The 22,544-nt window shown below is 38.0% G+C and overlaps 1 protein-coding gene across 1 annotated transcript in view; it reads left to right on the forward strand.

The window, feature by feature from the left end:
- LOC124556308 (bromodomain adjacent to zinc finger domain protein 2B-like) overlaps positions 1-22,544 on the forward strand; it is a 379,839-nt gene that overhangs the window by 75,898 nt on the left and 281,397 nt on the right. The window contains exons 3-4 of the mRNA XM_047130281.1: positions 12,406-12,558; positions 17,168-17,342. Coding sequence (XP_046986237.1) covers positions 12,406-12,558; positions 17,168-17,342 — 328 coding nt within the window. The remainder of the gene's footprint in view (positions 1-12,405; positions 12,559-17,167; positions 17,343-22,544) is intronic.

The raw sequence follows: 22,544 nt of genomic DNA on the forward strand, positions 1-22,544 counted from the left end.
CAATCGCTATAGGCTACAATCCGACCTTTATCAAAGTCGGAAACGTGATGGTACGCATTTCTCCTCCTTACACGAGGCATCACAACAACGTTTCTCCAAACAACGCCGGTCAACTGCTGTTTGTGTATGAGAAATTGGCTGGAACGTTCCTCATGTCAGCACGTTGTAGGTGTCGTCACCGTCGCCAACCTTGTGTGAATGCTCTGAAAAGCTAATCATTTGCATATCACAGCATCTTCTTCCTGTCGGTTTAATTTCGATTCTGTAGCACGTCATCTTCGTGGTGTAACAATTTTAATGGCCGATAGTGTAGATCTTTGGCTATCCAGGCAAGTAGCAACTCAGTGTAACCACGCAAGATAGGTAGTAATAACACAGTATTAATGTTTTATTTGAGGAAAGATTACATAGCGGGTTTATAGTTTGGAAACTGCACTCGAATATTGTTTATTTGTGAGATCATGTTATTCTGTATGTAAAGCGGAACACGTAAGAATTCGACAGAGGCAGGACTGGGGCGTTCTGAACTACGGTTTATAGATCTCAGAGCTGCTCGTGTCAGTCGGGATCACACGACCCTCGTACAAATATGAAATCTGTGGGTTTGCACCAGAAAGACGAAACAAATTGTTCTCTCCGTCGTGCAGGGTTGCACAGCTGTGTCACATTCCACGAATCAGAAAATATACCTTGTAGCAAACCGAGTAGCCACGCGGACAGTGCAGCAATGACTGAAGCACCACAGACTGTCAGCATGAAGATTATCGTTACAGCCTCCCTTGACATGGCAACAGGGAGAAGCGAGTTGACAACAGTGCCACGTCCAGTATGTGTAGTTGGTAATGTGGCCAGCAAAAGCTACATTTTTGACGAGTTAAGGCAAGTGGCCATGTGCCTGCACTCGAGGCCTCCATAACATTATCCTTTGAAAAGATAATGTGGGACCGCACGTTACCTGTGCTACTCTGACATACACCGATACTTAGGGTGTTTGATTGGCACTTGTCCCAAAATTCTCCGGATCTCTCACCCATTAATAACACGTGGTCACAGGTTGCAGAGAGACTGGTGTGCCCCCACTAGCCTGCCACTATTGTTCATTAACTCTGACATATAACTGGAGCTGCACATAGGATGTATCCGTATCATTTATCTGAGCTCAGTTTGACTCAATGCCCACGTGAGTTATATCCATTGATTTGCCAGTGTGGCAGCTTTGTGTGCTAAATTTTGCACCCTGTAGATTACCAGAGTGTGTACCTACAGATCTGTTCATCTGTTCTGCGTATTATTCTGTATATAAATGCTGTTGTTGTTGTGGCCTTCAGTCTGAAGATTGGTTTTATGCAATTCTCCAGATTAGTCTATCCTGTGTAAGTTTCTTCATCTCAGCTTCATTGGAGCTTCTGTGCCTCTGTACCACTCTCACTTCTCTCTGTTACCAAATTGATGACTTCCTTATGCCTCAGGATGTGTCCTATCAACAGATCACTTCTTTTAGTCAGGTTGTGTCATAAAATTCTTTTCTCCCCAGTTCAGTTCAGTTCAGTTCAGTCATACACATTAGGTATTTGATCTACCCATCTAGTCTTCAGCATTCTTCTGTGTACATGATGAGTAAAATCTCTTTATTAGTTGTTCTTTCTAGTGTTGTAGTTTTAATGGCCAACAGTGTATGTTGAAGTTCTAATGCAATAACAATAATAATAATAATAATTTGTTTACCTCAGTTCGTAGTACATACCTTTAGCGTAACTTCCAAGAAATTGCAATTCACAGAAACAGACTGCATCATTTGAAAAACATTCATATGAAAATTTGAGAAGTGCTTGTGTCATTGTCTCTCTCATCTGTCACATTATCAAAATCTTATTAATAAAAAACTGAGATGTGTATCTGCCATTATCAGTGTTTCCCTAAACAGTATGATTGGGAACACACATCCGTTTATGGTTTTTGGTTCTTCCTAATGAGGTTGGGGGATCTTTCTCATTCTGTCTTGGTTGAACCAGCCTCCTGTGGTTTGCTAGTTATGTGTGTGGACTCTGGTTAGCTTCTGGTAGCAAGTACAGTGAGCTACTGAATGGGTCCCTTTACCTGGCTGGAATGTTCTTCGCAGATGGCCAGGATGGAAAACCATCCTCATGGGCAAGAAATTGAAAAGTATCCTCTGTCAAACACAACTTGCATCTTTCTAGACTTACTTGCCATGTTTGACTCTTAGTTTTCATTCTACTGTATTATCTGAAACTTAACTGAGAAATTTGGAAATTTATTTGTGTAACTATATAAATGTTTTCACCAAAATTTTCCATGCGGGGATCCCCACTTTGGATCTGTGCCTGACTGGAGAGCAATACTCACTGTGTTGATGCATCAGAACACAATTGTTACCATTCACATTCTTTGGCACTAATGGAGCAGTCAACATAACTAACACGCTCACAAATTTTGATTTTCTTATTTATAGACTTTTGTTGTGGCAGAAAGAACTGTTGTCAAGACTGGGTGTCCTTCATAAAAGTAATGATTGATTGAAGGATACGTACTTTTAACTACTATGTAAGCAGTTGCAGTCCACCACTGAAGATGAGCGGTTTCCAAATACAGTTCCTTTGTTTAGATACAAAGTTCAGTCACATAACATGTTTCTTGTTGAGAGAACTGGACACAGCAGAGGAGCTACTATGAAGAGAAATGGCAGTCCTGGTTCTGAAAGCTGTTGTTAACATTTGGATGTGTAATGAGCTGTTTGCAAATCTCTAAGTGGCATCATACCATACAGGCAACTTATACATAAATTCAAGTTTTGACTAGTAAATAGAAACAAATAACATTATTTTGAAATTATGTGATAATTCATTATCTACCGGTTCTGTAAAGCCAAACATGAACTTGACATTGCCCTTCAGATGAGAGTCTAGTGTAAGGTGTTTGCCATTTTCTGTACCTGGGCTTTTTGTTTTCTGAAAGGGTTCTCTGTTCCCATCTTTGATTACAGTAGTAACATGTGATTATCGGTTTCAGTCAGTGAAAATCATCAACAGTCCTGTATTGTATGCCAGTTTGGAATCACGCTACAATTTTCTGCTAAAATAGCAAGATGCAAAAGCAGTGATCAGTGTTGTACGTAATGGTATTTGCAATAGCTCATCATTTTAAAACATCATCACAAACAAATAACCACTTATTTCTCATTGTAATATTAGAAATTGTTACAGGAAATTACTCATGTATGTATCACAAAACTATATGTAGTTCCCACCAGTATAATATCTTGTATATTTGTGTCATATGTCTTCAGGAGGCTGCTGTGAGGCCTAGAGGTGCAAAAGGAGTTTATGTTGTGGATGCCTAAGAATAATTACTGGTATCTTTATTGGTAGATGGCAGTTTTTTCTAGGAATAGCTCATCAGCTGTTCTAAATTTTCTCTCTGTGGTGTGTTGGAATTAGTTTGTCACTCAATTTATGCAGTGGTAGCTTGTGATGTTTTCTTCTATTCTTGTAGTGTGGAACAATACTAACACTGCCATATGTTTTTTAGACATATACTCGCTTTGTGAATCACTAACACAGATGCTAAGTCCAATCCGTTAACACAGTGGCTGTTGAGCTCCAGCATCACCGAATAATATTAAAAAAAAAAAAAAACAAAAAAAAAATGCCTGAATTTACTGGTTGCCCAGTAAACATTACAACATTGTCAAACACTTTATTTCAAGTTTAGTTGAGGTTCTAGGGGCATTTTTATGAATAATCATGAAACAGTGACAAGTTTGTCGTCATCAATGTTACTGTGCATTACACATACCAAATACAGAAGTATTGAGGAACAGTTTCAGCAAGGTATCAAAATAGTCTGTTTTTTTTTTTGTGTATTCATTCTAACGAGTTTAGTACTGCACTGTAACAGTTCTTGCAACGATCAAACATATATAACAAAGGTTGTCCATAAATTATATTTAATATTACTTTTGCCGTGGAAAGATTCTTACATTGTGTGACCACATGTACCCAGAAAATGACCAGGAACTATGCCCATCTTTTGCTTTCAGAATCATTATGTAATAAAATATGGAGCTGGCCCATCATTGGATTCTCAGCTTCCACTTCTGCAGTCTAATTTCCCGTCAGGGACATAAAGATTTTGCACAGAGTAGAGCCTCATTCTTCACTAGGCATTGTGCTAAGAATGGATAACTATGAGGAGCTTGTTGATAATTCACCATTTTGAAATCTGTGTAAGAACACAGTCAAACTCAGATCCCAGGCAGTTTACTCTGTATCCAATCGTTTGGTCATGAAATGACTTCGTTTTTTGATCACACTGTATGAATGGATGGTCTTTCATATGATGTATGCAGTGACCATTGTAAAATAGCTATTCACTGGTAGATAGCAGGTAAGTGTCCTCAAGATCCTTGTAATCCTCTTCTTGGACACTGACATGTTAAGTAACAGAAGTTCCTATGCCTCTGTACAAATTCGACTTTAGGTATTACGAAGCACAGTAGAAATTCTGAAATTTCATGCCAACACCAGAATCCAGTATGATGTGCTGTAATTCATAATTGCACAACAAAATCTCTTTCCACTGTCTCTTACACTAGCAGGTCATCTCAACTCTTGTAACTTATAGGTATTTTAGCAGTTATGCAACTACTAGGTGTTTTAGCAGTTATGCAACAAAAAACCCAGGTGTACACTACTTACATGATGTAAATAGATGCTGATGCCATATTGAGTGTTAGTTCAATCAGATCTACAGTCATTACAAATTTTTCTGATTGATAATATTCTATCCATCATAGACTGGATTAAAATAACTCTTTATTTTAATCTACAAACAAAATAAATATATTTTTTAACCAACCAATGGCAGCTAGTGTGGTAGAACGTTATAATTCATGTGGACTTTTTTGGTAACGTGGTATAAGAAGAGTATGTGCGAATAAACTCTTCAGTGTTGATTGGACCAAGGAACATTCTGTTATCTTTTTATACTCATTTGAAATGAAAAGTTGTTGAGTTGTGTGCATTTAGAATGATTTAAATTTCTGCACTGACTTGCACATGCAGCTACCTGACGAAACTGTAAAGTCTGTCAGTTCCTCAGTGTCTCCTGTTCTGGTCTCAAGCAATGTCTTGTTTTGGCTAAGGTCACTAAACATGTGTGCTTTTAAATAGCAGTGTCTACAGTTCTTTTCTCAAATAGTGTATGCAAATTTTTATTAACAGAATGTACATTTGTGTTAGTAAATCCCTTCCCAGTTTTATGAATCTGGACTTGAATTTACATACTGAACTTGGTAGTTGTATATCTTGATCTGTTAGGAACCATAAAGTCATTTTCCATTTTATAGTTTCAGTCTGAACAACTACACTTCCGTCCCCTCTTACTACAAGAACTTTAAGAGCAAATGACAGAAAACACTTCATTGCCATCTAAGTGAGTGTTCACACTTACGATGATTAAAAAAACCTGATTGCTTTACTTTCATTTAAAATGTGATTTTGAATTTCTGTGTTCTGTCTAGAGATAGAAATGCAGCAACCTGTGATCAGCATATTTTGCTTCCATATGCTGGTTGTTGACTGTAAATTGGGCTTTTGTTAAACAATCAGGTGTTGTTTTACAGCATGATCTATTACCAACAAAGTAATACCAGAATCCATTTTTCCTCACCAACATTCCAAATGTTGACCATTGTATCACAGGTTATCAGATGTGTCTGAAATCATTCTCTGATTTTTCTTGAAGGTACAAGATTTGTCACTGATAGTACCCTCTATGTTGATTAGTAGAGATCCCTTGTTTTCATGTGAATTTTTGCTTTTGGTGGACTTGACTAGGTGTGTGTGGTTTGAGACACTTTGAAGACTTCCTGAGGTTCTGACTTAAGTTCAGAATTTAACCATGCATGAATTTCATGTATTATTGTATCAATATCATAAACTGCCTTTGCAATTTATAGATACATATGTGGTGTAGCATCTCCTGCATACATTCATTTTGGGAAAGTGACTTTCAATGTACTTCTTTAAAGACTAAGCTGAGAGATGTTACTTATGCCTGCATGTAACAGATTTTTGTTGGTTTCTACTGTTACACACTGCATAGAAAGAGACAGTTACTTCACATAGCAAAGATAGCCTCCACTTTAGATATGTTACAAATATTCAGTCATTGTTCGGTATTCAGCCACTTTTATCCTATTCAGCCAAATGCCCCTAATACCTAGGTACTATTTGACCGAATACTTGAATAAGATGTTTTGTTGTAGTCAGATAATTGGTAAAATGAAAATATTGGTTCATGTAATAATAATAATAATAATAATGTGTTTTTCTTTTAATCAGTAAAGTAGTCATTGTAGTTTTGTTGTAGTCAGATAATTGGTAAAATGAAAATATTAGTTCATAAAATAATAATAATAATAATAATAATAATAATAATGTGTTTTTCTTTTAATCAGCAAAGTAGTTGTAGGTACACAATCAATTATCGCTTTACAAAAAATTAGGTATCAAATTAAATAAATTTATGTATTCTGCGGGCGCATTTTTTAAAATAATAAATGTCTATGCACTTGAATTAAAATTTAGAAGTGGAAAATTTTGGTGCAGAACAACTAATTATTTTGCATTTTTATGCAGTAGTTGACTCCTTTCCTTGTCGCAGACATTCCCAGCTTCAGAGAAAGGACGCTCTGAATAAACACTACTTCCTTGTGCCGACAAGTATTTTGCTGCAAGATTTTCTATACACGGAAATTTATCTATTCTTTGTTGGATTTTCATGACATGATTTGTTCTTAATACATAAACAGTTGCAACTGCATTTTTTTTTCCTTCTATGTCCTGGTATGTGCTGTTTTCTTCAGCAGTCACCTCTTCGAACCAATCCATAAAATATGAGTGAATAGACTCTACCCTTCGGTTTTCGTCATCTTGGCCGACGAATTCGTGGTATCGTCGCTGCTTATTTCATAGTTCATCTTAAGGCATTCGATCAAAATATACTGCATTACTTTTTCTCTTTACAGTTTACTAATGAAAACATTCATTCTGAGCCGTGGGTCTAAACCGTTAACGACCACATAAGTTTTACTTCTTGTGATGTCGTCAAATTGTTGTTGCAACTCTTGTTGTATGACAAGTCTCACCTGGCTTAATTCGGGTGTTAGCTTTGGTGTACTCGTCTTATCGCATTGCTGTAACAACATACCGAATATTTTCAGAAATGCAAGCATATCCGAAACGTGTAATTTTTGTTATTTCCTCAAATGGTTGTAATAATGTCGGAAGTTGTTCTAAAAGCTCCAATTGTGCAGTAGTCAGATCGGCAGTATTACGGCCCATGAGATGACTAAAATGAACCGTTTTTGTTCCATTAGCCGTTCAAGCATATATTTCCACCGTGTACTAACATCTTGCACCAATCCATGCTGAGAGAGACCCAAATCTTTGTGGACAGAATGCAGTTTTTCCTGAGCAGTGCCATATTGCACCAATCCATGCCGAGAGAGACCCAAATGTTTTTGGACAGAATGCAGTTTCTCTTGAGCAGTGCCAGAATGATTAAAATGAGTTACGATCCTCCTACGTGTTACTATCATTTGAATCGCATTTGATTGAGCCTTCAGACAATCGTTAACAATTAATTGAAGAGTGTGAATGAAACAACTCACTGAGGCGAGCCCAGCGTTACTAACAACTTCTACTTGTTAGTTTCCTCCATTATCATGAATAATGACATGAATTTTTGTCGGCTGGATGTCCCACAAACTTGCCATTTCTTGCAAACTAATCGCTATGTTCTGCTGTGTGCTGTCCCCCAAAATGCTTGATGCTCAATACTACAGGGCTATTACAAATGATTGAAGCGATTTCATAAATTCCCTGTAGCTCCATTCATTGACATATGGTCACGACACACTACAGATACGTAGAAAAACTCATGAAGTTTTGTTCGGCTGAAGTCGCACTTCAGGTTTCTGCCTCCAGAGCGCTCGAGAGCGCAGTGAGACAAAATGACGACAGGAGCCGAGAAAGCGTATGTCGTGCTTGAAATGCACTCACATCAGTCAGTCATAACAGTGCAACGACACTTCAGGTCGAAGTTCAACAAAGATCCACCAACTGCTAACTCCATTCGGCGATGGTATGCGCAGTTTAAAGCTTCTGGATGCCTCTGTAAGGGGAAATCAACGGGTCGGCCTGCAGTGAGTGAAGAAACGGTTGAACGCTTGCGGGCAAGTTTCACACGTAGCCCGCGGAAGTCGACGAATAAAGCTAGCAAGGAGCTAAACGTACCACAGCCGACGGTTTGGAAAATCTTACGGAAAAGGCTAAAGCAGAAGCCTTACCGTTTACAATTGCTACAAGCCCTGACACCCGATGACAAAGTCAAACGCTTTGAATTTTCGGCGCGGTTGCAACAGCTCATGGAAGAGGATGCGTTCAGTGCGAAACTTGTTTTCAGTGATGAAGCAACATTTTTTCTTAATGGTGAAGTGAACAGACACAATGTGCGAATCTGGGCGGTAGAGAATCCTCACGCATTCGTGCAGCAAATTCGCAATTCACCAAAAGTTAACGTGTTTTGTGCAATCTCACGGTTTAAAGTTTACGGCCCCTTTTTCTTCTGCGAAAAAAACGTTACAGGACACGTGTATCTGGACATGCTGGAAAATTGGCTCATGGCACAACTGGAGACCGACAGCGCCGACTTCATGTTTCGATGGATCGGTCGTGGTGGAGATCATGATCAGCAATTCATGTCATGGCCTCCACGCTCTCCCGACTTAACCCCATGCGATTTCTTTCTGTGGGGTTATGTGAAAGATTCAGTGTTTAAACCTCCTCTACCAAGAAACGTGCCAGAACTGCGAGCTCGCATCAACGATGCTTTCGAACTCATTGATGGGGACATGCTGCGCCGAGTGTGGGAGGAACTTGATTATCGGCTTGATGTCTGCCGAATCACTAAAGGAGCACATATCGAACATTTGTGAATGCCTAAAAAAACTTTTTGAGTTTTTGTATGTGTGTGCAAAGCATTGTGAAAATATCTCAAATAATAAAGTTTTGTAGAGCTGTGAAATCGCTTCAATCATTTGTAATAACGCTGTACATGTGTGACACTGAATTCACGATCAATAAAATGCGCAGTAAAACTAAAAAAAAAAGCTGTTTCGATTATGCAAGCACGTCCACATGTCGCATATCACGGAAATATAATCCCTGAAAGTAATGTTTTAATTGTTTCAACCACCTTACGATATATTTCTGGAATTATTTTGTCTGGGAAGTAAGGGCGGCTTGTTATTTTATACCGCGGTAAACCGCTATTTATCAGTCTTCAAAAAACCAGTCTTCCTACTATATTTACTGCCTCATTGTCAAGTGCCATCATTTCGGCATGAACAGATGGTATTTTTTAGCCTTAGCATCATTAATATCTTATGGTTTACGGATTTCAGCACATTCTTCAAGACTCAGTTGCTTTTTTGATGTCGCAGGTTTACTTACACCTGCATTTCGATCCATAATTTCTAGCCCCTTAGGAAGCTTACGATGTTCGTCGGTGTGTTTGTTTTTCAAATGATTTATCACTCCTGATGTAATCACCTTCTTTCTAACGCCAACACGAGAAATTTTTATGTAGCACAATTTACATACATTTTTTGGATTATTGTCATCGTCCTCAAAGTATGTCCATATTGGCGATTTTTTTAGTATCCATAATCGATTATTATTAGTTAGAACTTACACAGTTTCATTTTTAAACAAATCAAAACGTAGAGAGTACGTTAAACTGTGCTTGTGTTGACGATGTGTATCAAAATGAACTTGTCAGCAAACCACGCAGCTCGGTAACGATTGCACGACACCACTGTCGCAAACTTATTTTCGACCATGCCCCTACACGACATGTGAAAAGTCCCTACGTTCACCTTGAAAGTCCCTCCAGACTCAAAAAATTCTGTACTGACAAAAACTAATCACGTATTGGGCGGTAACATTTCCCCTTTTACTGTACAATGAATGGTCAGCTGTCACTGGTTTCAAACAAAATATTCACAATGTTATTTGGGAAACTTGTTGCTGTTAGTCTCTACGCCATGTGCTGCAGACATCATTTTGTGCTTCCTACTAAAGGCGCCAAAGACGCAGCGAATGGAGTCCTCCTTTCGGAAATTACGCACTATTTCTAATTCTTCTCCACTTGTGGTGTCTGAAAAGAAAAGATTCATTCTTAGCTTTTGACGGTAATTTTTTTTTACATTATATTTTTTATGTTAAGGCTAAAGGAACCGAACTAATCTACTCGATCTGTTTATCCTTTGTTTTCAATGTGTGAACACACAACACAGATGGAAATACAGTAGCTGCTGCGGTAGTTAAGAATGTAACTGTGGAAGTAAGAATGGTGCAAAGACTACAGTCGAAGCTAAAAAAGTTACCTGATGGACCCCTGGTTTCGGCCGGCGCATGTCGGCCGCATTCGGAGCAATTCGCGTTGATTGTCTTCTATTCACATTTGTTGCTAGAGTCAGGGTCTCCTCAGGCCATTTTTCGTCTAATCATTGCGTTGTAGTGCAACACCTTTAATTTAAGTTCTTTCCTGCAAATAAATATCCCGTTTGAAAACGATTTTCTCGTAATGCACATTCCCGAATCTATGTTACTTCCGTGCGAAATGTGTACCTTAGGAGGCAGCAACTCATCGGCACGAGGAGCGTTAAGCAGCAAATACAGAAGTATTTCCCACGTCCCGTACCCTCTCCAGACAGTGACTAAAATACTTTTCTTCTGCACTTCATTTCGTACCTGAGATATACCTTTATAGGCCAACTTTTCGTACGCAATGGTAACAGACGTAAACAATGTTTAAAATTTACACAGTTTTACGAATTTTTCTTTTTTAGTTTCTTATTTTGTAATTTTTCTTTCCTGGACAAAAAAATTCCTACGCTTTATAGAGGGATCAGTAATCCGTCCTTACGTTTTGGAGAAAACAGCCAAAAGTCCCTATGCATAGGGATATGTCCCTACGGTTGGTAAATATGTGCGACGTGAAGAAACGTGCGAGAAACAAACGCGGCGATAAAAGTTTTCCCGACGCGCGCCGGCCGAATACTTTTGTCTTATATTTTGGTATTCGGCTAGAAAGCTCGAAGAATATTCTGTAATCAGCATGTGCCCCAATACACTATTCGTTGCAAATCTGCTTCAGATATGAGATTGTCAGTCCTCTGTTGTAAGTCCCAGTTCATCGCAAAATCTTCTGTGCTCCCACTGAAGTTTACAGATTGCCCCATCCAACAATACAATAGAACTACACTTCTCCATTATAGCGTACTCCAAAGACTGGGTTTGCTTATTTTCCCATGTAAAAGTTTTATCTTCACAGGTAGTTGTGCTGTTTCATTTTTCTTGCTATATTTCGTGGAATGTCTGATGTCTGTCGATGATATCAAAGGTGTCAATGATCTGTTTATTTATTTATTCTGTAGCAACACACTATCTGTATAGGTAAACAGCATACCAATCAATTGAGTCCATGAAATGGTTTTTTTCTGAGAAGGGAGAGACAGCTACCTCAGCCTGTAGAGCAGAGTTATACGCTCTGATAAATGCTTTTAGTAAATTTTTATTTGAGAATATGAAGAGTAATGGATGACAGTTCTTTTTACTGCTGACAGGACATCCAGAATTTTTTTGACTCTTCTTGAGTCTGATTCACTGTTGTGTATCACTGCAGTGTGTAGGCACTTTCAGGTGACTACAAACAGTATTGTTTTCAACAATCATTTGATTTGTTTGTAGCTCTCCTATAGCACATTTTATCTTGTGTTAATGTTTTCATCTCCGCATTCCTACTAAGTGTAACACCCTCAATAATCTGTTCACATGTCCTCACCCGCCTGCTAAAAACTCTTCCATATTCATTCTTCTTTCAGTTACCAAGTATGCCTTAACAAATGCCCTAATCCAAATGTGTACTTCTTGTTAGTGTTTACCACAGATTTGTAAATACACTGTTATTTCCTCTTCATTTCACACTGTCTACTTAACTTTCAGTATCCTTCTTCTGTTTCCAATTTCAAATTCTTCAGTTTTCCTCTTCTTTGGCTTTGTGATGGTCCATGATTCAGCAGTATTCAATGATGTACTAATTTGCAATTGACTACTAGTATTGAATACAGTATGTAAAACTGAACTAGCTAGCAAGCAGAAACAATGAGAGCTAAGGTCAGAAATGTACTTAGGTAAGTTAAGAATCCTTATGCATGTGTTAATTTATCGAGTTAATACCAATGATTACAATACCAGTAAATGTTTTTTGGTTCTTTCATTTAAAAAGTTACCAACATAAATAATGGACTTTCTTCAGCAGCATGGTGGACAATGGCATCCCACATTGCGGTACAGGACTACCTGGTACGGCTACAGGCGGCAGGGGGCATGTCATTTGGAGGCTTGCCAGGAGCTGAGACACTTGTTCCTGGTTACCCCTTGCTGTCCGTCCCACATACACAGCCTCATGGTAATGTATTATTCTGAAACTGCCACTTGGGCAATCCAATATAACATTTAATAAGTCATTTGATAAATCCTATAAAAACTGCAGCACTTTCTTAAACAACATCCTTGTATGTATGATTTTCAACTATTTTTGGCCTCCATTCAACAGCTTTCTTGGTGTGTAAGAGGGTATTATGAACTGATAAGGAATTTAAGCCACAGTGTGAAATTGATTTCCTCATATGTGCAGGTGTTTTCAGAAGTTAAGGTCACATGTAGGACATTTTGAAATTTCTGCCATTAAATTTCGTTGTTTGTGTAATTGTTCAAATCCATGAGATGTTGAAGTAGGGCTACCACCCAATCTGAATCTGGGTTGTAGGCAGTTTTCACTCCCATTGAAGCAAATTATCGTGTTCCCATACATTCTGCATCTCTCTCTATTCACAAATACCTCTTGTTTCACTACGTTGTTCAATGTGTTTCTTTCCATTCTTCAATTAAATTAAAAATAGAGTATTACATGTAACATGGTACTGATAATAGAAAACTGAAAGGATGACAAGTAACCCGGTAGAATAAGTGGTTATTGCCATTTAAAAGCAGGTGTTATTCCTATTTATAATGGCAAGAAGAATCTATATCCTGATCCATTAACTGTGAGCTGGCTTTTGTGGCCTCTGTCATTCTTAGTTGTTAGGCCATTCGTACTCCTTTTCAAGCTTATCCAGAACTCAACACTGTAAGTTCCCTGCTGGGATTTTCGTCATGGGTTTTGTGGTGTCCCTGGGTGACTGAACACTTTTGAAAGTCAGTGCTTTGTTCACTTACAAAATCCTGTTTTCTCTTCACTTTTTTGGAGTAGTAGAGTTGCGGGTAAAAGTCTTCAGGCTACTATTGTTGGCTTGCTGTCATTGTATAAATACTAATAGCAGGTAGTGAAAGGAGGAGAATGTTGTAAAAATATTGTTATTGTCACGCTGCTGAGGTGGCTTCCAGATAGTTGTTTATGTTTCTTGTCTGTTGTGGCTGGGTACACAGATAGTGGACAACCTTTAAGTTGGAAGCCTGTAGCTGTCATCTCTATTGAAACTGCACTTGTCCTGGAAGTGAGTTTCTCCAAGCTTAATTGCATGATTACATTGTAGCTAGATGAAACTATACAAAAACTGTAACTGTTATCCAAGGTGATCTGTTCATAAATATGTGGCCCTGCAATTTTTATTATATACAGTTTATGACCTGTATAATATGTGAACAAAACTTTATTCAGATTGAACCATCATTCAGGGTGTTGAATTTGATTTTTTGCTTCTGCACATACTCTGTTCACAAGTAATATTTTGTAAACCATCACAGATCTGCACAAGTTATGGTGGATGTAACACAGTCTTTCACATTATCAGGATGAAACTTGAAAGATTTAGTATAGTTTACAGTTAGTTAGCATAACACACACAGAGCTCTGATTTTTAAAAATTTCAACAACTTTGTGTTAAAAAGACCACACCAGAGTATAGGCTGGGCAACGATTTTCTCAATGCATGAGCCATCTGTTTCTTGAAAACAGGACTTCTTTCATTTGAGGACAATGTATGACTGTCTCATTACCTGCCTCTTGACTGGTGCTGCCTTCTGCTGCCAATTTCTAGAATTAATTCCACAGAAACATTTGCAAATGTAACAACTGCTGTCACAAATGGCTGAGCCAATGTGACTACATTGACATAATGTTGTGCGTGTACTCATTAGGTTTCACAGTTTGCCGTAATTCTGCTACAATATGCCATGTGCGTTGACTGAGCAAAAAACTTTGGAACCACAAGGGGAAGGAACTGCTCAGTAACTCACCTCACACTATTTTCTTGACAAGATAATTATACTATCTGTTATCATTATTTTAAAATTTGTAATCATATTGAACAACTGAAGTAAATATGAAAAATAAATCTTGAAGCTTGCCCCTCATTTTAGTATGTATTACTCTTGAAGATACATCAGTTACATATGTCCAGTAACACTTTAGATAATGGCATAAATGGCTGGTTTCCTGGGCCTGATGTTCTTCTAAGTGGCCAGTCTCCAAAGTGTTAATAATTACGGATATTATAACACCCACCATTAAGAACTATTTATTTCATTTGATTAAAGCAAAGTGAATGATGTCGACATTTGTAAACATTGAATGCTTTTTGTTTCGTATTTCTTTAATTTGCCACACAAGTGTTAACAAATTACTACAATAGTTATTAACAGTTTCTGCTTGAAAACAGCAAAAACAGTAAATAAAGTAATGGCTGTTTGGAAAAAAACAACTTTCATAATCACTAGCATTTTGAATTCCATAAACTATATACTTCTTGTTTCATACTTATGCAACATCACCATTTCTTTGTGGCAGGCATGTTATGACATTTCTGTCAATTTTGTTGCAATGAAACTGTTGTTTACCGGTCTGTCACTTCATGTCTTGTTAATTATTGCAATAAAGTCTCATTAAGGTGTTCTTCAAGAGTAAATTGAACATTAAAGAGAAAAATGTCGTAATGAAGTAACATTTATATGCGTGTACGTAAATGGATTACAGATAGTATAGAAATAAATAAATGGAGTATTATCATCATCATCATCATCATCATCATCATCATTTAACAGGTCCAGATTCCCAGGTACGGGTAATGAGCCTCTTACACTTTGTCAAATGGAGTATTATAATCAAAATTTAATTAATTCATACAATATAATAGAACTGGTTTTTGAGAGCACAGAAATACTTGTAAAAAAGATGATTAAGTACCAGTTGCTTCGGTCTGTACGGAGTGTTTTTGAACAGAATGTTCCCTGTGCGTACAATTAATGTCATCAGGTGATTCAACATTTTCCATGAAGACATATCTGCAAATTAGACTAATCCAGGACTTGATGTTTCAAATGGGCAGGCATTGATTTAAATTTCATCTCTCCTTTATCTTCAACACTTTTATGTTCTGCATTGTCTTCAGTAATCTCATCAATATCCAATATCTGATATGTGAAATTATTGGGAACTGGAACAAAGTCTTGAAAATTGTCATCTCTGAGTTCTTCATGGATTGGCTGCCTCTCATCATTGTCAGCATGGTTAACATTAACATTTGCCCCTCCACATGTCTGCTATAATATATTTATACAGTCAGTTGTCTCTAGTACAAAAGCATTTCCCAAAAAAGTTCCAAGAAAATGATAAATATTTCTAAGAATTCCCACCTTCTGCAATCAATTTTTTGTGATCATCTCATCCAGCTGCAATAAAAGTCAGCACAGGAAGTTCAGTGGCTTTGCAGATTCTGGCACATTAATGTGTTGTACATGCAGCTGAGCACAATGCTTCCAATAAAAATAATTTGTCATGTTTGTAATAGCAGAAGTTTCCTAATCATACTGGGAAAAAGAAAAGCAAGTTCATTGTTTTGCAGGGAACATCACAGTTGTGTACAAGGTGCACCATATTAATGCTCTTAGCCATGTGACAAAAGTGCTACTTCTGTCATCCAATTTCATCACTGTTTTATGTACCTGCATAGCAGTTTATATACATTGTTGAAGCAACAGCAATTTGATGAGCAACTTCAGTTGTTCTGTCCCATCAGCATTGGTGGAAGTGAGTACTGTCACTCTGCTGAACTTCCCACTGTGGCAAGTTTCATTTTGTACAGTGGCGGACTTGTTAGTCACAAGTTTGAATACCAGCCCAAATTTGTCAGCATTAAACATCTCACATTTTTCATACAGTATCACCAAACCTGCTGAGTCACAATTTTAACAGCCAATAATATCTTCTGTGTTTGTAGATTCAGTCTTAACTTTGATTTTTTGGTAAAGGTTTCCAGCATATCTCTTAAAATTATTGGTCAAATCGATAGATACAATAAAATGTCCTGTTTTTATTTTGATTGCTATTTCTGGAGCCTTGCCTTGAATTAATGTTCCTCATAGAGGAATTTGTACAGCTCTGAGTTGCTGTATTCAGCGAATTAAAACGTTTTCCAGCTCGGCATATCTTGCAGCTTTCACTTTCTCGTTCTTTATTATGCCTTTACAAAAATAAAATTCAGTGTCCTTGTAATTGCTGACAGTTCCTTGCGACATCGAAGATAACAACTCAAGAGACTTCATAAATATGTTTTGTGACATCTCCTTTTCTTCAATTTATTGCTCATTGAAAATGCTGTCTTCTTATTTTGCACAGCCATTACGTAAAACTCTATGTACAATTTATGATTTTCCAAGTCCAGTCATTAACAGCCAACCTTTTCCCTTGTGCTACTGGATAAATCGCCTGTCACCTGCTGACGAGTGTTTATGAGCCTCCTGGAGCTTCATGAGAATGTGCCACCAAAGAAAGGTAGTAAATCTTCTGCAGGAAAGGAAGACTTTAACCAGGAGTATTTTATGTAGGCCTTTTTGGAAGTTTGTGAGAGACTGATGCCTAAGAGCATTTCACATGGGGAAGAGTTTTAGTTGGGAGTACCTTACTGCAGTTTTACTGTAATTATTTTATGTGTAATGTAGAAACTACATTTGGGATAATTTTCATACTCATTGGAGATGAAATTAATTTGATGTCCTATGATAAATGTCTTTTTTTATAGCTCCAACTGGAAAATCAGGCAAGTCATCCAGCTCAAAAACTTCATCATCTTCATCATCATCATCCGTCTCAGCATCGGGTACAGCGGGACACACCGGTAGCAGTCGTGAACGTGACAAGGATCGGTCATCGACAACACCAGTTGTTTCTGCCACTATCAGTCCCGGTGTAGTAAGGTGTGTAAAGAATTTAAAAACATTTACATGCTTAATGCTGAGTTGTGATTGTTATTGCTAAACATGACTGATCAAGGGTGAGTTAAATCAAGACTCTTAAAGTTTAGTGTCAGGTGTATGAGTGTTTGCTTTTGTTATGAAGAGACAAGGACAATATATTGATGTGGCACTAATCTTTAACAGCAGTATATGATTAAATCCCACACTGTTTTGTCTTTTTCATTGATGACATTTATGGACATCATATTCCACATCTGTGGTCTCAGTGCACTGCAGTGCTCTTTTACTCCATCAACTTTAATTGTTCATTTGTGTTTAAGATCAGCAGTTGCCTTTCTTCAGAAGCCTTGCACTTATGCAGTGAAATAGGCAAACTTTACATTTTTTCTACAGAATGTTCTCTTTCTGCCTAATGTACTGACGCAGTCTATATGTCAAGGAACTTATATTAGGTAGGAGCAGGCTCCAAATCCTCTCCGGCCCTCATGATTGATTCTCTCTCTCTGAAACACTTGTGGTTAGTTCTGGGATAGTTTCTTCAAGAAAATGGAATAGATCACAGCTGCTTAATTTCCATATCCTTATCCAAATGGAGCCAATATTCAAACTTTGATGATATTACATCTATATGGCCAGTCCACAAGCCACTGTACGGTGTGTGGCGGAGAGTATTCTGTATCACTACCAGTCATTTCCTTTCCTGTTCCACTCGCAAATAGAGCGAGGGAAAAACAACTTTTTATATGGCTCTGTATGAGCCCAGATTTCTCGTATCTTTTCTGTATGCTGCTTATGTGCAATGTACATCGGTGGCAGTAAAATCATTTGATAGCCAGCTTCAAATGTCAGTTCTCTGAATTTTCTCAATAGTGTTCCTCAAAAAGAATGTTGTCTTCCCTCCGGGGATTCCCATTTGAGTTCCTGAAGCATCTTTGTAACACTTACACGTTATTCAAACCTACTGGTAATAAATCTAGCAACCAGCCTCTGAATTGCTTTGATGTCCTATGGTTCCCAGACACTCGAGCAGTATTCAAGAGTAGGTCACACCAGTGTCCTATATGTGGTCTTCTTTACACATGAACAACACTTTGCTAAAATTCTCCCTACAAATTGAAGTTCACCATTCATCTTTCATGCCACAGTTCACACTAGCTTGTTCCATTTCATATCACTTTATAACGCTATACCCAAATACTTAAACAATGTGACTGTGTCAAGCAGTACACTACTAATGATGTGTGTGAATATTACCGGTTTGTTTTTCCTACTCATCTGCATAACTTACATTTTCCCACATTTAAACATGCTGCCATTCATCTTGTATCTTCCTACAGTCACTCAATTTCGACACCTTACCATACACCACAGCATCATCAGCAAAGAACCGTTGGCTGCTGCACACACTGTGCACCACACCATTTATGTACATAGAGAACAGCAGTGGTCCTACCACACTTCCCTGGGGCACTCCTGATGATATTCTTGTCTGTGATGAACACTTATCATCAAGGACATCATACTGGGTTGTATTATTTAAGAAGTCTTTGAGTCACTCACATACCTGTGAACTTATTCCATATGCACGTACCTTCATTAACAGCCTGCAGTAAAGCATTATGTCAAATGATTTCTGAAAATCTAGAAATATGGAATCTGCCTGTTGCTCTTCGTTCATAGTTTACAGTATACGAGGTGTGGCTAGAAAAAAACCGGACTAGTACTGGTGAAACAATAAAACGAATGCAATAAGGCTGAAAGTCGCGTGGCCTGTCACGTGACTCTCGCTCCGCCTACTGCTCAAGTTTCATCTGCCTCCTGCACTCAGTCTGCCCGTGGCGTCTGTTTTAAGTAGTTGACGTTTTGTCTGTGCGTCGGAAAATGTTGAGTGTACAGAAAGAACAGTGTGTTAACATCAAATTTTGTTTCAAACTAGGAAAATCTGCAAGTGAAACGTTTGTAATGTTACAACAAGTGTACGGCGATGATTGTTTATCGTGAACACAAGTGTTTGAGTGGTTTAAACGATTTAAAGATGGCTGCGAAGACACCAGTGATGACACTCGCACTGGCAGACCATTGTCAGCAAAAACTGATGCAAACATTGAAAAAATCGGTAAACTTGTTCGACAAGATCGCCGTTTAACAATCAGAGCAGTGTCTGAGTTAACAGGAGTTGACTTGTTGTCTTGTCGAACAAGTTTACCGATTTTTTTCAATGTTTGCATCAGTTTTTGCTGACAATGGTCTGCCAGTGCGAGTGTCATCACTGGTGTCTTCGCGGCCATCTTTAAATCGTTTAAACCACTCAAACACTTGTGTTCGCGATAAACAATCATTGCCGTACACTTGTTGTAACATTACAAACGTTTCACTTGCAGCTTTTCCTAGTTTGAAACAAAATTTGATGTTAACACGCTGTTCTTTCTGTACACTCAACATTTTCCGACGCACAGACAAAACGTCAACTACTTAAAACAGACGCCATGGGCAGACTGAGTGCAGGAGGCAGATGAAACTCGAGCAGTAGGCGGAATGAGAGTCACGTGACAGGCCACGCAACTTTCAGCCTTATTGCATTCGTTTTATTGTTTTACCAGTACTATTCCGGTTTTTTTCTAGCCACACCTCGTATCGTGTGAGAAAAGGGCAAGTTGAGTTTTGCATGAGCAATTCTTTCTAAAACCATGCTGGTCCATGGACATAAGCTTCTCAGTCTCAAGCAAATTTATTATATTGGGCTGCAGTTTTGTGGGTCCATTTTTTTACCCTTCTTATATGTATACGGGAGTCACCTGTGCTTTTTTCCAGTCACTTACGACTTTGCACTGGGCGAGAGATTCATGATAAATGCAAGCTAGGTAAGGGGCCAATGCCATAGAGTAATCTTTGTAAAACCAAGTAGGGATTCCATCTGGACCTGGTAACTTATTTTCTTTCAAGTCTTTCAGTTGTTTCTCTACACCAGGGATGCATATTATTACGTTGTCCATATGAAAGTATGTCTGATGGTCAAATGATGTTTGTACAGTTCTCCTGCGTGAACAATTTCTTGAACACGGAATTTAAAACTGTGGCTTTTGTTTTGCTGCCTTCAGCTGCCACACCAGACTGATCAACAAGGGACTAAATGGAAGTCAAGCTGCCATTTGTCACACTTCTCTTCTCCAATGTTCCCTTGTGTTGATTTCATCTGTTTCTTTTTAAATCTTATAATCTCAGAATTTCCAGAAAGATTCTTATGATAAGAGGTCAGTGTTTAAAACACTGGTCTTGATTTTGGGAACAGTGGGTTTCAAATCATTGCATGACCATCATAGTTTGTGTGTCTTGTAATTTTCCTAAATCGCTTAATGCAAATTCCATGCTGATTTCTCAATAAATCCTTCCTTTCTCATTTCCAACTGAAATATTATTTCATCTCCAGTGATTTCAGCAGTGGCAAGATGTTATACTCAACCTATATTTCTTTTGCAATGTTGTTTTCTATGAGATATGGTAATTTTACTACAATACATATTTTGGGTGTAAATGTAAACTTATGGGTATCACACAGGAAGTTATCTTTTACATATTTGCAATAAAACAGATTTATGAAGTAACTTTGCAATTAAAGTTCACAGTGTATTGTTGAGCACCTGTAAACTTTTGTAACCCCACAAACCAGCAGTTACATTATTACATCCTCTGTTTGACATCATTTTGTTGACAGCGGACTTTCAAAAAAAATTCGTTCATTCCTAGAAACAACAATGTATGGTTCTAACTCCAGGGAACAGATGATGTGATTCGATGTTTTGCTTTATTTTTGAGCAGAACTTCCTGTGAGTTTGTGTTATCATGACTGATGATGAAGTGTTCTAAAATTGTCCTTCAGGATGTAGACATACTTGCCTTTAGAGCTCTCGGTAATGGTGGGCTGGTAGGTGCAGCATGTGGAGGCATCTTAAGGTAACAGTGGCTGTCAGTATGTGTGTGTATGTGTGTTTTTTTTTGTGTTTGTGTACGCACACATGCAACTGCACGCACATGTATTTTCCATTGTTTGAGCTCTCGGTAAATTTTTTATGTGTAACGTCCGCAGCTCGTGGTCTTGTGGTAGCATTCTCGCTTCTCGCGCACGTGGTCTCGGGTTCGATTCCCTGCGGGGTCGGGGATTTTCTCTGCCTCGTCACGACTGGGTGTTGTGTGTCTTTCATCATCATTTCATCATCATTGACTCACAAGTCACTGAAGTGGCGTCAGCTAAAAAGGACTTGCAATACGGCGGCCGAACTTCCCCGCATGAGGCCACCCAGCCAACAATGCCATACGATCATTTCATTTCATTTTCATTATGTGTAACTTTCCTGTTGCAATGTATTGGCCTTCTATTAGAACAGTTGCTTCACTGGTTGTCTCTGTGAAGGCCAGTGCTGTTGGAGTACTTAGGTTATGTGACATAGTTTCATTAAATACATCCATGCAATTCACTTCTCTAAACCTCTGAAGCATATGATGGTAAATGGCTCATTCATTTCTTTATTCATACCAAAGATATTTTTCTTTGCTTTCGCACTCAATGATGTGAACCATAATAATTTTCTCAACTTTAACTGATTCAGTGATCCAGATTGTGTCCTCTCAGGTAAATGTAAAATGTCATTATTCTTCATCTGTGTTAGGTATGACTATTATCATTTGCCAAATTACCCTTTCGGATTGATATGTGTCATCTTCACATGGTCCACAGATTAGGTTTCATTTGCTACACTACAGTCATTTGGAGTCCCTTTACACTTTTAACAGAATAGGCTCTCCTGTAGAGAGCTGAATCACTTTGTTGTCAAGGTACCAAAAAATTGCATGCTGCGTTCCTCAGTAATGTAATTTAGTCTTGGAATTGATTCTGTAGTGGAGACTACAGTTGTGTGTTGTGGCAAATTCATGCAAACTAGTAAAGAGTGATTTTCAAAGTATTAGCCAGAATGCTAGTGCTTTTAAAGTAAAACGTTTATTTTTGTTTATTACTCCCGAGACTGTGTCATATTACTCATATTGTAGATATTAAATATCTACAATATGAGTAATATGACACAGTCTCGTTCCTTATGTTTAAAAAATTTTTTAAAACATAAGAAACTAATTGTTATTTAAGCATGATTTTCTAAACAAATGTATTTATTTTCCGTGATCTATGCATTTGCAATTGGCTAATACATA

Source organism: Schistocerca americana, chromosome X, assembly GCF_021461395.2.
Source record: "Schistocerca americana isolate TAMUIC-IGC-003095 chromosome X, iqSchAmer2.1, whole genome shotgun sequence".
Lineage (NCBI taxonomy): Eukaryota > Metazoa > Arthropoda > Insecta > Orthoptera > Acrididae > Schistocerca > Schistocerca americana.